The sequence below is a fragment of the Lissotriton helveticus genome, chromosome 1_1 (assembly GCF_964261635.1).
Source record: "Lissotriton helveticus chromosome 1_1, aLisHel1.1, whole genome shotgun sequence".
NCBI lineage: Eukaryota > Metazoa > Chordata > Amphibia > Caudata > Salamandridae > Lissotriton > Lissotriton helveticus.
The window spans coordinates 1,664,961,298-1,664,978,284 of record NC_136057.1 but is presented as its reverse complement, the minus strand read 5'-3'; the positions used below and the strand labels follow the sequence as shown (position 1 = coordinate 1,664,978,284).

Sequence of the window (16,987 nt, the reverse complement as noted above, 5' to 3'; positions counted from 1 at the left end):
CATCTTGCAGCTTTCCTATTGAAATACATTGGGCATCCGACGGCCCAAAAGCACCCTGCACCCAGCCGCCAGAGTGCCACTTGAACTGCAGCAACTGTCCTATCTTACTTCCCGACTTGCCCTGTGTAAGTAACCAGGAGCTCAGCTCCCACAGCCACGTGTAATTGCAAACACAACAGTGATGGACAGAATGTGGATCAATGTCACACATTCACCCCAGTCCAAAGATCTGGGCCCAAATCCATTGTCTTTCCACTCCACACCACCCTGGGTTAGACAATGGCGATATGCCGGCTTGCTAGCAGCCACCAACCAAAGGGCCACTACCCGCCGTAGGCTAACATTGGGCCTACTCTCTCTCTGCATCCGGCTGCCCCTGTGCTGCTGAGGGTGTAACTACTGTACCTACCTGACCCTGGGAGACCCCCCCAGAGTCTAACCCCAGAACCTTAACTCTGCCACCAGAGTACTTACCTGAAAACCGATAACCTACATTTTCTCCATAGGGTAACTGACTGTTTTTCACTTGGAAATTCTTTTAAGTGTCGAGTTTTGAAACTTTGAAATATTCACTAAAAATCTCCCAATCAACGAAAACGAAATTACTCACCTGTTACCAGGAGAGATCCCAGTGCTGGATCTTTGTGCCCAGCACGGACATTCAAAAGTAATTATAACTGATTTTCCTCCATAGGACTTGGAGACCTGCGAGGTAACACTGTAAAATAATCATTTACGTGCTAATGTAACAAGGAGATTAGCATCAGATCTTTCAAATGGCATGGGAAAAAAATATCAACGTGCAGAGGTGAGACTTGTAGAGGTCTGTGATGTCACCTGAATGAAAGACCCCACATATCGGCATAGGAAAATGTAAATGTATTGCGACTTATATAGCGCACGTATCACCCGAAGGCATCAAGGCGCTTGCTTAGGGAACCCGTCCTGGTATTCCCCTGTGAGATACCCCGGCAGGGTATCCACAAGGTGAAAGACAGGCATCCCACCGCGAGGGGCCGTAGTGGAGATTAAGCAAGCTATTGCCCAGAGTCGCAGAGTGTGACCCTGTGAGTCGGGTAGGCACCGGAGCGAGAATTGTCGACAGATAGTTCAAGTTTCCAGTTCTAGTCTTTCACCTGGAGGAGAGTCAAGATGTGAGGAATCTTCATGTTGAAGAATCTACTGAAGTAGCACTTCTCTTTGAATGTGCACACCATGTCGGCTTGGTTAAATGTTTACTATGGAATATCGGTGCATTTGCTAATGTGCGGTTGTAGGAGAGTAGGGTCTGCTATCCTATGGTCACCCCAATTTTTGCTTTTTGCTTCACTGGTTTTCGACTTAATGTGGCTGTGGGCCTGCTAATCAGACACCCAGCCTGCTGTTCTCTCTCTAAATTCACAGACATGTACTATAGGTACATAACCCATTTGGTACTGGACACCTTGTCAGCCCCTATCCAGTGCACATTAGGTGCCAAGGGCATAGGTGCATCCAAGGCCTACCAGGGGCTGCAGCATATCTTTTGCCACCCCTGGCTGGTACTTAAATCGACACAACTGGCTGTTCCCACAGCTGGGGCAAGGTGGTGTAATCACCCCTTGCTTAGATGTAGTATAACTATGTCTAAACCTATATCTGGACACATCTATACCTATCAGTCACTCCTATGGCAGGCCTTTACAGTCCTGGAGGCAGAGTGCATGGTTTTATGTGAGATGGTGCTCTAGCATGAGCTGAGCCTGACTGCAGTGTTGGGACCAATTCCTTAATGCTGTTCCAGTGATACTGCCATACCATATACTCTTAAGTGCATTATAATCTTTACGGTTATTGCAACTCTGGTTTGGCTTTATCAAAACATGTCGTGTTTGGTGTCATACACATTGGAATACTATACCCATGCCAGTCCTGGTAATGGGGATAGCATCCCACCCTTCTAGAGGGTGCAGGCATGTTACTTTACTAAAACACGGTTAATCCTAACCAGAGCCCCAGCATCACAAAATGGATGCTGCTCCCACAGACACGTCTGGCCTCCTGCTGCTGACCGAAACTCGGCAGAGGACGCCTGGACAAAGGGTTTCCTGTCACAGGGAGGTGTCACACCACCCCAGACAGGAGATAGTGGATTGTAGCAGGGAGGGTTGAATGAAACTAGACACTGCCTGGGGTGCACCAGGTGTCCCTGGGCAGATTCCAGTCAAACCGGTTCTGGGGCACCCCTGCCCCAGTCTTGGCACGAAGCTGGACAAAGGGAAAGGGGTGTAACCACCCCCCTCCCAGGTTCCACCCATAGGAGGGACCTAGCAGGTAATCCAGCCCCCAGATTTGGAATATAGGTGGGAGCAGTGCCAATGCACATCAGATTATCCTGACTGAAACTCATGAAACGAAACTCTGGACCCTTCGACACCCCACTCCTCGTGGAAGACTGAAGAATCTCCCTTGTGGTCAAGGAGTGATCACCCTGTGCAAACAGGCACCATCCAGCACCTCGATGTTTGCTTTGTTGCAGTTCCCGCCGGAACTCGAGCGACAGATCGACAAGACCCAGCGAGCCTGCCTTCTAACAGCCCGATCCTCAGTCCCTGCAGAGCTGAGACCCGTGGAGGCGACCTGAAGCGTGGGAGCGGCCATCTTGGAGAAACTACGAAGCGCTGACCGTGCAGCATCCGAGGCCCCCTCGAAGCTGTGCATTGGAGTCTGAGAAGCTCCAGCCCCGAGCAGCTTGTGCAACGAAGCTCACCCCTCCACACTCGACGAGTGCTGCGTGGGGCCCTTTTGCATCTTTCTGCTCGACGCGTTGGTCCGGTCGCTTGCCTGTTGGCTAGTGGCCCCAGTACCGACGAAACCTTGAATTTACACAGCTAGTCTGGTTGCTCCAGACTGGCACCAGCTCCCCTGAAAAGGAGCACCCGCTCAGACCTTGCTGGTCCGAGTGTTAAGCCATCTTCGATTCCTGCGTGGGTTGCATTGGCCAAGGCCTGTTGACTCCGATCTTGAAGCCGACACCGCCGACAGCGAGAGCCTTCGTGGGACAGCTCGTGATTCACTCCAGGACATCCTCGGTGCCCCAGAGACCACATGGCAGCAGAGAGAAGCTACACGACATCGACCTGATTGCGCCAGACATTGCCTGGTTCCTTCCTGGTCACTGGCTAGTGACCCAGACTCTGTCCCCTCTGCTTTCAGGTACTCTACAACTTCGATCCACCCTTGTATCGCACCGGACACTTCTCTTCTGGACGCCTGCAGCATCTTCATCTCCAGGCACCCTAGATCTTCGTGACGAAACCAGACACACCTTGGCACCTGTGCACCCGCTTCCTGTGGGTGAGGTAACTCTTGAACGCCGGTGCTCCTGTAGTGTTTTACACCCTAGTGTCTAAGTCTAAAGTTTTGTCCTTCTAGGCCAGTCGGAAGACTCTTAAAACTAACTCGGTAACTTTTACACACCATTGACTTTGCATTGGTGCATGCTTGTGCTTTCTGCACTGCACCCGAATTCCGCGGGCTACTCCCGCCCTAACGGCTGTTAGTGCATCGTAGTCCAAGCGATTCCCAAGGCCCTAGGCCTTACCCCAGATCGATTAGTGATTGTTATACCACTTTATTGATATATGGTTTGAGGGGCCACCGGCCTCATCCAAAACGTGCAACTTTTCTATGTTTGACTGTGCTTTTATTTAAACGCTTGTGCTTCATTGCTTATAAAGAGTAGTGGGGATTATTCTAAGAATAAATACATATATTTTGATAATATATAACTTGTGTGGTGTCCTTTCATTTGATATTACAGGATTGTATATGGTAAAACAGCTCGCTTTACTCGCCCTTTGAAGGCTGCTTAGTCCATGCTACCCCTAGGATAGCTTGTCTATATGGTTGACTTACAACCATCACCATAAGGGATTGTTTGGACTGATAGAAGGTGCCCCCAGAACTGGAGACATCATACATCAGGCCAACTTCTCACAGCGGTCAAGACAGATGGCACAAAAAGATCAATAAACAAGGAGATAGAATCATTGTGTTAGCAAACTTGATATGCACATTGGCTCAACGCACGTCTTTAAAATAGGATGCCCAATAACAAGTCTTTGAATGGTTTCTTATTTAGTAAAATGAGTTCTTGTGACGCTTTCCCCAAACTCAGGTCAAAGCAAGGAATATCTGATAAAGTAAAATGCAGGGTATCCTGTTTAGGTATATAGAACAAAAAACATTAAATCAAAATAAGCAAGATAGACCCGGCTTTAAGGCACTGGAAAGATACTGGTCACTCACACTTCAAAAGAAATGACTTGCAAATTAGGATTGCAAGATAATTTGAGATATACCTGCTGACCAAAGATAAGCTAAAACTAAAAATCCTTATGCAGTAATGCACATTAGCAAGCAAGCACATTTTTATTTTGTGGAGATGTTTTATAAGCCCCTATTTTAAAGAGGAAAGAGTAGTCTGCTTTTGCATAAAGGTTGTACCTCAAATACATTTTTTTGGGAAGTGTTGTAGATCTGTGGAAAATTAGCACTGGTAGGTACACATTTTCCTGAAAGATTTAGGTTTGGAGAAAAGTTTTCCATTAGTTTTTCTATGGTTTTCATCCAATACACTGTGTGCCATGCGTACACCACTATGCATTACAAGCCATCAATGAACACACTTTGAAAATATGAAGCAATAACACACTAGCACTTCCTTCCTACAGGGTGAGCCTTCTAACAGCATCTACAAACCCTACAGGGAAACGCATAAATAAAGTGTTAGGACGTGAGGAAGAACAAGTGTGCAACAGAAAACAAAATGGGCAATTAAATCAGATAAACCTTGATTTATCTTAATGTTTGAAAAATTCATACACGCCCAGTACTGCTGCAGCTAGACAACCAACTAACCTTCAAGCCAAGAAAGCAAGCCTCGACCATTGTATTTTCTGAATGTTAAAAATGTGACCTTTCTCCAGCATCACATGGCATTGCCTATGTGCTATCTATGGAACTCTGTACACTTTACCCATGCTTGTGCTCCTCCTTTTACCATGTTTAAAGTGTTATACGTCTTGCTTGCACATTTAACTTGAAGATAAGTCCCTAGCATATGGTACTGTGTCCTCAGATCTGCACGTTAAATGTCAATAGTGGACTACAGAATAATTGTGCCACCCACTATAGTGGCATCACAAACATGACTTCAGCCTTGCCACTAGCAGTATGGATGTGCAAGTTTTAACTGCATATTTGACCGGTCAGAATAACCCTTTTGACTCAGGAGTTGGTCATGTAAAGGTTTACGGTTAAACATGTCCTTACAGTGATTTTCTGCTGTAGCAAGTGTAACTGTTCCATGTGATATAATTACAAGTTTAATAAATGTATCTGCCTAGACAACAGCTTGAGGAAAATTTTTAAAGACTCTTTGGTAGTTCAATTAAATCCAATTTAATGGTAGCCAAATGTATAACTGTTACAGAAAAGTTAAGTTAGAAACACCTTTTTGCCTTCCTGAAGCTAGTAAGGCTTTTCAGTACTTTCCAAATGTCACCTGGAATCTGATGGCACCCCTAGGGTGAAGTGTGAACTGCTCCCTGAAGCAAACAATAGGTTTATTTGTATGGAGAGAGATGACCTATCTGAACCGGACAGTTTGCGGGGGAGGCAAGGATGATTCTCTGGAATTAAAGTGTCAAGACCTGCTTGAATGTCACATGCTTCCCAACAGGCCTGCTTGTGTTTAAACAGGCCTACCCTGTCACAGGCAAATGTTAGCTAAACTTTAGCAGGGCCCTTCTTTTGTCTTGTCAGTCAGTCAGACTCCAATTACAATGAACACAGACTCATTTAGAGGTAAATTCAAAGGCGGGAAACAGAACACCGAAACCCCCTGTGTATCCAATGTTTAGTTGCCGAAAACTCACTTCAATTTTACCAGACTTCTGTCCGAGTTTGTTGGTGTAGACAAGACTGCCTAAAAGTGGGTTTTCTGCATCCAATGTGGAGGACACCAGGATTACCGCAGTACACTCCCCACACACGCACTGCCATCACAGATGTTTAGTGCGGCCGAAGACTTTAGCCATCTTGAAAATGCAAAAACTGTGTAGGATTAGCTCAAGGACGCTTCACCCCATTGGTTAGGGCTTCTCCAGGAGTGATTCCTACCCACTACCTCACATGTCAGGCATAAATGTGGCACCTTCAGACACCCACTTCATAACACTTATGGACCTTATAAAGAGCAGAAGAGGACTGAATCTACATTCTGCAACCTAAGAGCCCTTGAGGACTGGACCAGATGTCTCATGCAAAGAGGTGGGCTCTAGAAGGCTGACCTTTTAAGGGTACAAGAAGCTACAAGAGGCACCAAACAAGAATATGGCACTGCTTTGCACATAGAGATACATACAAGCATGGACCAAACTAGCAGCGCTTACCTTTGGGACATACTGCCTTTGTAATGGATTAAGCCATGCTGTACAGTAACCCTAATGCTGTGCATAAAGACAAAACAAAGAAAAAGCATGCACACCAAATATATGACTCCTACAAATGGGGCAACTGATTTTTTTCTCTTATGTTTACCAATCAAGTTTTATCAGTAAACAATCAGAATACAGTAGCGCAGGAAACTTAGGGGAAGTAACCCGGACAGGGTGAACACACACTGGGTTTGCTGGATACACGGTGGGTGGGGACACAAGTGGCGGAATTGCAAAGAAGGGGCGCAGTTTGGAAGATTCAGAAGGAGCAGGGAAACAATGGGCAGATTCTAAGCTGGCAATAGGTCTGTCAGAGAGCACATGTGTGGTCTAGTAGAAAATATGTTAAAAGGACAGCCCTCAGATCTCATAATCTTGCCAATCACAGAGACAGACAGACATTCTCGGTCTAGGCAAAAGAAAAGTCAGAAATATGGGGAGGGGAGAAAAGCATTTTAGAAGGAAATGGTAGGTCTAGGTAAGAGGCTGAAAGGAAGAAAGCTGCCAAGACTTTTGAATGAGTGCCATGCTCTCTAAGCGCGATACTTAGTCATCATTGGGCTGAGTCTCGTTCCCCAAACTACTATGGGCTAACAAATACAATAAAAGTGTCACAAGAAACCGCACAGGCTACATGGAACCTTAATATAATGAATTTAAAGCACAGGTGAATAGTAGCTCAATATTTTCAACTGTAGATCAATCCCAAGCTTGCACAAAGACATTGTCTAAAGAGAACAACTTCTATTACATAGGTCATCTGCTTAACATCTTTAAGCATTCCCACTGATTATAGCCTTAACTCTAAAGTAAAAGACTAATTTCTTAATTTTCTTTCAATTTGGTGCATTAACACAAAAGTGAAAGATGGCTTGAACTGTGGATACCCAGCATCAGAAGCAGTTTAGGGAATGGCTGGACGGGTGGAGGAAATTGAGTCATCGCACCTGAGAAGGTCATTACAAAAAGAAGGAATAGTGGAAACATTAAAAGCAAACATTTACATTAAAAAAACGGATTCTCACCTTTTTCTATGGAATGCCCTTCCTATACTTAACGAGGAAGCATTAGTTTTATAAGATCCAGATGAACCAAAACCATTTACAAACCCACCATTGGGAAAGGGAGCCTGTAATCAAGAAGCAGAGAACATTTAGCAAACCTTTGCCTAATTAGCAATACTGTTCATATACTACAGTAACAATGTAATTGTTATCTTGGGCTAGGGAGTCACACCTTGAATGGCTATTATGCCCAGCTTTCTGTAGCAGTTAAAATGTTCCCTCTTTATAAAAGAAATGCATGTGCATGGCTCATGCTATCAGACATATACCCTTCTTTAATGCTCCAGTAACTAGCCTCTTAGCTTCCAAGTGTTCAATCCAAAGCAACTATCAATGGTATGATCGCTCAAGCTTACCCACCTCTCCAGTACCACACACAGATTGTCCTCATAACGGTCAAAAATCCAGTTGCCATCCTCACCAAATGCATGCTGTTTATCAAGTCAAAAATAAAATGGCACTGGTGGTGGAGGCACTGCATGTATACTAGACTTGTTTAAGATCCAAGGCTGCTAATGGGAGGTGCATATTGACATTTTCACAGAAATGTTATTTATAACAAGTCAGATGTTCACAGTTTATGCTTTTATACGATGTTCTTGGTGAATACATTCCTCTTTAAATGTCCTTAAGTCGACCTGTACAGAATTCCTCCCAAACTGCACAGATCATGGCTGTAGACCAGAAACGTGTGATTGGATGGTTAAGAGCACAGACCCATCTTTAAACCATTTAAATAAAAACTGAAGTCCATTTGTCAACTAATAAAACCAGGAGATATATTGGTCACTTAAACTGGACAAGTGAATAATGCCTTATTCACCCAGCCACCCTGCTCACCCTCCTCAATCAAATAGAAAAAAAAATAATCAGTCATTCAAGCCTGTGAGAGAACGGTCTAAGTGGTTGAGTTCATTTAGTGTCAGCATCACAAAAAAATAGTTTTAAAGGTTCAGGTCAAATATGTATCATTTAGTATTTAAGACCAACAAACTACTAGATACAGACTCAAAATCGCGTTGCAAGTTGCAACTCAAATGCTTATTTAGAAAATATAAACTTATGGACTGCTTCATTGCAGCAAATAAGGTTCTGAGCAGTTATGCACTGTTTATGACAACAGTTACTGACCAGAGTGGGTAATATCTGATACACATGAAACCTTCCAACGCCAACACCCTCCCCCGCCACAGAGAGCATTAACCTGCTCGACCCCCACAAACACAAACCCCTACTCACCCACTTGGATCTTCTCACCACTCAAGCATGCACCCCTGTCCCCACCACATCTTCAACCTCGGAAACAAGACCATTGGTGACTAGCTCAGAAAAGTCGTGAACACCACAATCACCCCGGCCTCCTTCCCTGAAGACTTAAAACATGCTTGAGTGAGGCTCCTACTGAAAAGACTATCACCAACCAAGCAGAGCCGAAGCACTACCGGCCCATTCCTCTGCTTCAGTTTCAAGTGAAAGTTTAGAAAGCTATCAACCAGCAACTCACAGCACACCTAGAACACAACAACCTGGGCCCTGCCCAATGCAGATTTTGGCACCCTTTATAAATGTTTGATTCTCTGCTAATAGAGACCCATGACCATCAGCTTAACGACAGATCGAAATTATTGCAAGATTTCCATGACCTTGCGTAATGTGAAATCGCATATTTGAGAAAATATGCTAGAGCGTGGCTCAATGGCACCTGGCCTAAATGGGTTTACTGGTGATTTTTACAAGGCCTATAAATCAATACTGTCCCCACACTTATTAGAAATGTAAGCAGATTCTCTCGAGCCATTATACCTGCTCAATTTCGTTACTACCATTTTAGCCAAAGTTTTAGTTACCAGTCTTCCTCTATTAATGATCACATTTCCACCATGCAATCTGGCTTAGTACCACACTTCTCCACCCAATCTCAGCACCTTATTCGCCGTGGTCAATCAAATCTCCCCAACTGTTACTTCAGTGGCTGCATTTTCAGATGCCAAGTGTTTTTTTTTATGCTGCACTAGCTAAACTGAGCATGCCTCAGTTTTGACTAACAGATTTGCCCACTATAGCAAGACCGGCAGGCCTGATTGCACCTAAACACCACGCTAGTACCTTAACGCGCAGTACTAGCCAGGATTGCCATCTCTCCCCTTTTGTACATCACCAAGGACCCGCTCGTTCGCCACTTCCAGGAAATACATGGATAGATTCCTCAGATTGGGACATTATTAGCTTCCCTTTATGCAGGCAGTGTGTTTGTTCGCAACACCACAGAAAATTTGCCTCCACTTGGCGAGAGGTGCAGCGATTCTGCGTTTTCTCCAGATTGTGCATTTACTTAAGTCAGTTACTGCAACTCTCAGATGCCACGGAACCATGCAATCATGATTTTCCCCTGCAATGGTACACAGACTACTAAATATCTGGGCACTCATTCACAGGGAAAACTAAGAGGTAATCCACAACAACTATGGGCCTGCTTTGATGAAACTTGAGACGCAGGTCGAAAGATGGATTAAGCTTCCGCTTGCTAATGCCAAACATATAGCAATTATTAAAATGATAGTGAGACCCGGCTTTCTACACCTTTCAAAAAAATATTTCCATTGCCTTACTAGCAGTGTTTTACCTCACTGTGTGGGCTGCCTATATGATTAATATGCAAGGAAGTCCTTACACTATCCTATGAGCAAGGAGGCTTCGGAGTCCCCGACCGTCAGCTCTATTTTTTAAATAGCCCAAGCACATTATGCCTACTACTGTTATTATCCGGATGGCATTCCTCAAACCTGAATGCACACAACTACCACATCTCCCTCTTGACACCATACTGGCCCAAGGACTTCAGCGTGACCCAAATAAGATTCATATGCTAGACACAACTATTTGGGCGTGGTTCAGGCTTCTGTTGTATCTTGGTGGGGAATCAATTTACTGTTCCCCCTCTCTTCTCCAACCCCCCCATGCCATTCATAAGCAACCCTTGGCTCCCACTGACTCTCTAACATTGAGTGCAGTGTACACTTGGTGCATACTAGCTGCGGGTGACAGACGACCTATTTTTAGAAATTATACTCAAGTCCAGCTCTGCAATGGCTGCAGCAGATCAATTGTCGGTCTTTGATAAATTAACCTTTCATCGTTTGCACAGTACATACGGGCTGTGTTAATTACCCACTTACCCGACCGAACCCACAGATTTCTCACCACTCCCGATCCTCATCACGTCACCAGATAATAGCAATCTGGTTTCTAAAGTAGATCACGTTTCCCTACAATTAAGGCCCTCTGGACTGGAGAAGGCCAGGCTGGCATGGGAACGTGATCTGGGTACTCCAATATGGGATAAGGTATGATACTGCTGTGGAATGCAGACTAAACTTGCATTGGGTAATCACCGGCATAATTTAGTACATTATAAGTGTCTGCACAGAGCCTACACTACACCCACGTCGCTCTGGCGACATTTGACCTTACCAGATCTCACAAAAGCTCGAAATGTCAGGCAGACTGTGCAAACTTCTCCTATTCGACATGTACTTGTGAGACGATTGCAACCTACTGGAAGCATATCTTTTCCACTCAATCTCTTATGATCGAACAACCTCTTTTAGCTGGCCTCCTTATGGCTTTATTGGGCTAAGTTAAGTTACTACCCCTGGGTCCATGCCGTTTTACTGTCATAGTACTACTTTTAGTCAAAAAACAAATTTCACTTCATCCTACCCCCACCCCCTACCATTTCACACCCCACCCCCAGTGGCAGCTTGGCTGAAAGACTAGTCTAGTTGTGACACTACTTCCGAATTATACATCCCCCTACACCCAATTACATCAAGGCCTAAAGATGTTTGGGAACCATTGCGTAATTATTTTTTGTTCACGCTTGATTATGCAGATGTATAAACTGATTTAGAAGCCCTCTGCCATTATTGTATTTGGCATCTTCCAGTATTGTTGTATGGCAACTAAATATGTTCTTATTCTCCCTTTGTGTGACATGCTTAGTTATTTGTATCCCTCACTTTGCCTGTGTCATTATCTTGAATGTCTTCATTTATTATTTTTTGTATTTTGGGTAACCTACTATCCTCTCATATGAAACTTAATTTTTTCCATGACATAAGTTGGCTTCGCTGTATGTAATTGCTGAGAAATTATAAAGTTTAAAACAAAAATGTTTCATTGATTGACATGCTACTTACCAGTGGGGTTTCAAAGTAAGGTGTAGGGTTTGGAGACCAGGTCTGAGGCACAATGCTATAGATGGAATACTGCTGTTGAGGGTTATATACAGGCTGCATAAAGAGTGGTGAAGCAAACTGTGCTTGTGTTTGAACAGGCTGAGTGTACACACTGGAGTCCACTGTCCGATATCCATTCTTTGCAAAGAATGTATTGATGGCTTTTATCCTCGCCTGTTAGGAAAAAATATGATTAAAAACTCATTAGAGCAGTGTACTTGCCAAAGGCACTGTAGGATAAAAAGTTTACAAATGACAGTCACTGTCTTAGGTTAACTAATCAATTATGGCTTTTGCAATAGGATATTGTATGCATTGTATCGAGATGCACTATGTGAATGGATTTCTGACAAAATTAAATCTACAGTCAATGTAAAGTATTTAATGTAAGGGTATACAACAACCCTTATTTAAAAAAGGTGAAAACCGTGGTTAAAATATTTGCATGGCCAGATACTTGATGGATGTTGAGAAATAATTCAAGTTGCCTCACAACACTTAATGATGATAGCGGGGTTGACAGTCTGCTGATTATTCAAGGATAAAGACCATGACAATTCTATAGTTTGAGAAACATTTGGCTGTTTAGGAATCAGTAATGCTCTAGCTTAGTAGCTCATGATCTGCAAGCGCCAAGAAACCTATGGGTAGACGTGCGCTTTAGAAGTATATTTAACATTTAACATACAAAAACTTCTTAGTTTACTACAATATACATTAACAAAATGACCAGTTACACAGAAAAAGTCAATGACAACAGTATACTGCAGAATATCATTACTTCTTTGTCTTAACTGAGATTACCTAAATCTATTACAATTCCTTTGGCGTCAGAACACATATCCGCATATTTTTACAGGTCAACTCTAAACAGCAGAAGTAAACTGCCCAAGAAGTTTCGTTCAAAAATGGATACTTTAAAAGATTTGCAAACTTCTGTTCAAGTGAAGAATTAACAAAGTGCAATGTTACTCAGGAATTTCCACCTAGACGTTTGGTGCGCTGCAAAATAACTTGGAGAAAAACAGTTTAGAAGTGCACAAATCTTACCATTATTGGCTTGCCCTGAAAGGATTTGACTTCTTCCCTTAGATATTTAAATGCCTGCAAAGAAGAAAACATTGATTTTTTTTATTTAGTCAAACTGAATGGGTTTTTAAACAACCCTACAAATCAGACCATATATGGAAATGTAAACCCAAGCCAGGCGCTTGCAGCAGTAATTACCCCACTGCACATTAATTCTCTTCAGAGGAAAAAGTTAAGCTTTGCAAAAAAAAAAAAAAAAAAATCAAAAAAAAAATCAGCTGAAGCGGAGATATTTGAAGAGACTGCTGCATTCCCCAAGAACAGCCACAAGCTTAACTGAAATTACAAAACTCTGGTGTTAGTTTGCCAAGAACAAGTTTTTCCAGATTTAGCTACCAGTATCAGAAGAGACCAACAGGCTTCATGTGCAGTCAAAGGTCTGGTGGGCAACTGTATGTACCACTTTCTAAAATCTGCAGAGTAAGATCCTGAGTCAATATTTGAATACCATAACCAGGCTGTAAAAAGGGATAGACCAGGGAATCTGGAAAAGGCAAAAGTGAATCCACCTGACTTCATAGTAAGTTTTGTTCAAATCTGTTCCAAGCTACGCAGATAAACTTTTTTGCTGCATTGCTTTTAATTAAACTAGTAACAAAATAGAGTGTGGGAAGGATGGTGTGTGCAGTGGGACACTTCCTCTTCGATATCATCCATAACCCCTTCAGTGCTGGGCACGTTCAGCGGACGTCACGTGCACTACCTCGGTAGTGCTGCGCATGTCCCTTGAACGTTCCGGCCCCGCCTGCGCAATAGAACGTTCCGCACCAGCGCGGAACGTTCAGCGGAGGGGTTAAGTCAATGCTCAATAGTGGTCAAATTTACAGCACCAAAACAAAAAGTATCCAGTTTAATTACTCAACTGTTTGTGGCTCTATATGGATAAGAAAATTGTCAAATGGCAGGAAAACAAAATGGTTTTCAATAGTCATTCAGCTTAATAACTGATTTGTCATGTGGGCCCTTATCGGGGGGGGGGGGATTTGACCTATCCGTAGGAGAACTCTCAATCTGATAAACGTAGACTATCAGTGAAAAAGCAAACAGTCCTATGTGATCAGCATCAAAAATAGGTTTACTATTTTTTAACTGGATAATTTTCCTCTTTTGTATCACAGGTATTTTTATTTCAAATACACAATCTCACTGTAGGAATCTGGCTCTCTAAATAGTGCACTAAAACAGAGTACACTATAGAGAGTCTAGGCAACTATTTTGCGGTAGTGTGGGCGAGCAGCTTAGGCTAATCACAGGGGAGTGCTGAGCATTTTCTGTACACAGTCAATAAGTGGGACACAGGAAATTAGACACCAATTTATTATTAAGATACAGATATTTACATTATTTTATGCACCAAGATCTTTGTGATCAGGTAAGGAATATGCTACTTACCAGTATGCATCTGTTCTTGGCATAGAGGGCTGCAGAGTGGTACATTTATGAATAGATCGCCATCTGGTGTTGGGCTCGGATGATTGCACTTGTTTTTCTTCTGGAGAAGTCTTTGTCGTCATAGATGACTCCTCCTCTTGGTGTTAGTGCGCATGGGCATCGGCTCCATCCTTAGATTGTTTTGCCATAGTAGGGTTAGATGGAGTAGTGTAGTATAATACATAAAGATATGCCCATATAAATGTATCTAAATAAGATAATGTTGGGACAGACACAGGTTTCCGGGGAGGCAGGGAGGGCATGTACCACTCTGCAGCCCTCTATGCCAAGAACAGATGCATACTGGTAAGTAGCATATTCCGTTCAAGGCATATGGGCTGCAGATGGTACATTTATGAATAGATTGTACAGCAGTTACCTCCCTAGCGGTGGTCACCAGTGTCTGTCGCAACTGTTTGAAATAGAGTTTTTAATACAGCTTGGCCCACTCTGGCTTGTTGTGTAGCCTGTACATCAACACAGTAGTGCTTTGTGAATGTATGTGGTGTAGACCAAGTTGCTGCTCTACATATGTCATCTAGGGGAATGTTCCCTAAGAATGCCATAGATGCTCCTAGCTTTCGTGTAGAATGAGCTCTAGGAGGAACAGTTAATGTTCTCTTTGCTTTAATGTAACATATCTGTATACATCTTAAAATCCATCTAGCGATGCCTGCTTTAGAGATAGGATTGCCCTTATGTGTTGGGGAAAATGCTACAAATAGTTGTTTAGTTTTCCTGAAGTTTTGTGTCCTTTCTATGTAGTACAAAATGTCTCTTTTGACATCTTGTGTATGTAGAGCCCTTTCTGCTACCGTCTGTGGCTTTGGAAAAAGACTGGTAGCTCCACTGGCTGGTTGATGTGAAATGCTGAAATTACTTTAGGCAAGAACTTTGGGTTTGTTCTAAGAACCACTTTATTCTGGTGTAACTGTAGGAATGGTTCTTGTATTGTCAATGCCTGTAATTCACTTACTCTCCTGAGTGAGGTAATGGCTATAAGGAACGCCACCTTCCATGTAAGGAATTGTATCTCGCACCTATGCATAGGTTCGAAAGGTGGTCCCATTAGTCTGGTGAGTACTACGTTGAGGTTCCAGACCGGGGAAGGTGGTAATCTTGGTGGAATGACTCTTTTAAGGCCTTCCATGAAGGCTTTTATCGCTGGCACTCTGAACAGTGATATATGCTGCCTGTTTTGTAGGTACGCTGCTAAATGTACTCTGATAGATGTGTACGCGAGATTACATTGCTGTAAGTGTAGTAAGTAGCAAATAATCTCCCTTGTTGATACGTCCAGAGGGTTGATATTATTAGTAGTACAGTGTATAGCAAACCTCTTCCACTTAGCTGCATAGCATGCTCTGGTGGTGGGACGTCTCGCTTGTTTAATTATCTCCATGCAATTTGGGGGTAGATCTAAGTACCCAAATTCTAGGATTTCAGGAGCCAGATCGCTAGGTTCAGTTGTGTGGGATCTGGGTGCATTATTTCTCCATGGTTCTGTGTAAGGTGCATGGGTAGAATTCTTAGCTTTTGATGTGGCACTTGTGAGAGTTGTAGGAGCGTGGTGAACCACGGTTGTCTTGCCCACGTGGGTGCTACTAGTATCATGGTCATTGAGTGTTATTGCAGCTTCCTGACCACTAATGGGATTAGTGGGAGAGGGGGAAAAGCGTATGCAAATTTGTTGGACCAATTTATCCATAACGCATTGCCCTGCGACAGGTGGTGTGGGTACCTGGACGCGAAGCTTTGGCATTTTGCGTTCTGATGAGTGGCAAAGAGGTCTATCTCTGGCTGTCCCCATCTTTGGAAGAATGGCTGCAGTATTTGTTGGTGCAGTTCCCATTCGTGTATTTGTTCCGACTGTCTGCTTAAGATGTCTGCTATCTGGTTTTGGACTCCTGGTAGGTGTTCGGCTAACAGATAGATGTTTTGAGGAATGGCCCATCTCCAGATTTCCTGTGCTAGTCTGGATAGTTGGAGAGAGTGCGTCCCCCCCCCTGTTTTTGAATATAATACATTGCTGTCATGTTGTCTGTTCTGATCAGGACTGCTTTGTTGGCAACATGTATTTGGAAGGCTTTCAATGCTAGAAACACTGCTAGTAGTTCTAGATGATTGATGTGCAGTCTTTTTTCCTGCACACTCCACCTTCCTTGTACTGTGTATTTCTCCATATGTGCTCCCCATCCTGTGAGCGATGCGTCCGCTGTTATTGTCACCTGTGGAATCGGTTCTAGGAACGACCGCCCCTTGGCAATATTTGTTGTGTTCCACCACTTCAGAGAGCGATGTGTGCGGTCGTCTACCAACACCAGATCTGTAATCTGTCCTTGAGCCTGATTCCACTGTGTCGCTAAGCATTCTTGTAGCGGACGCATTTGTAGTTTGGCATATGGTATTAGCAGTATGCAGGTTGACATCATCCCTAATAGCTGCATGAACACTCTTGCTGGTAGTGAGTGTTGTGGCTGGAATCTTTGAATGATTGTAAGCATTGTTTGGATTCTGACTGGATTGGGGTATACTTTGGCTTTTTCTGTGTCTATAGTAGCCCCCAGATATTGTTGAACCTTGCTTGGTTGTAGGTGTGACTTTGTGCAGTTCACTGTGAACCCTAGCTGGTGTAGTAGCTGAATTGTCTTTTGTGTGTTTTGAAGACATTCCTCTTGTGACT

The 16,987-nt window shown here is 43.5% G+C and overlaps 1 protein-coding gene across 3 annotated transcripts in view; it reads right to left on the bottom strand.

Annotated features, from left to right (window-relative positions):
* LARP4 (La ribonucleoprotein 4) overlaps nt 1-16,987 on the bottom strand; it is a 308,397-nt gene that overhangs the window by 192,463 nt on the left and 98,947 nt on the right. For all 3 annotated transcript variants that reach the window (XR_013610958.1, XM_078688918.1, XM_078688919.1), the window contains 3 exons: nt 12,835-12,888; nt 11,746-11,958; nt 7,508-7,611 (listed from right to left, as the gene is read on the bottom strand). Coding sequence is in view for 2 of the 3 variants with exons in the window: in XM_078688918.1 (XP_078545044.1) it covers nt 7,508-7,611; nt 11,746-11,958; nt 12,835-12,888 (371 nt within the window). In the remaining variant the exon portion in view is untranslated. The remainder of the gene's footprint in view (nt 1-7,507; nt 7,612-11,745; nt 11,959-12,834; nt 12,889-16,987) is intronic.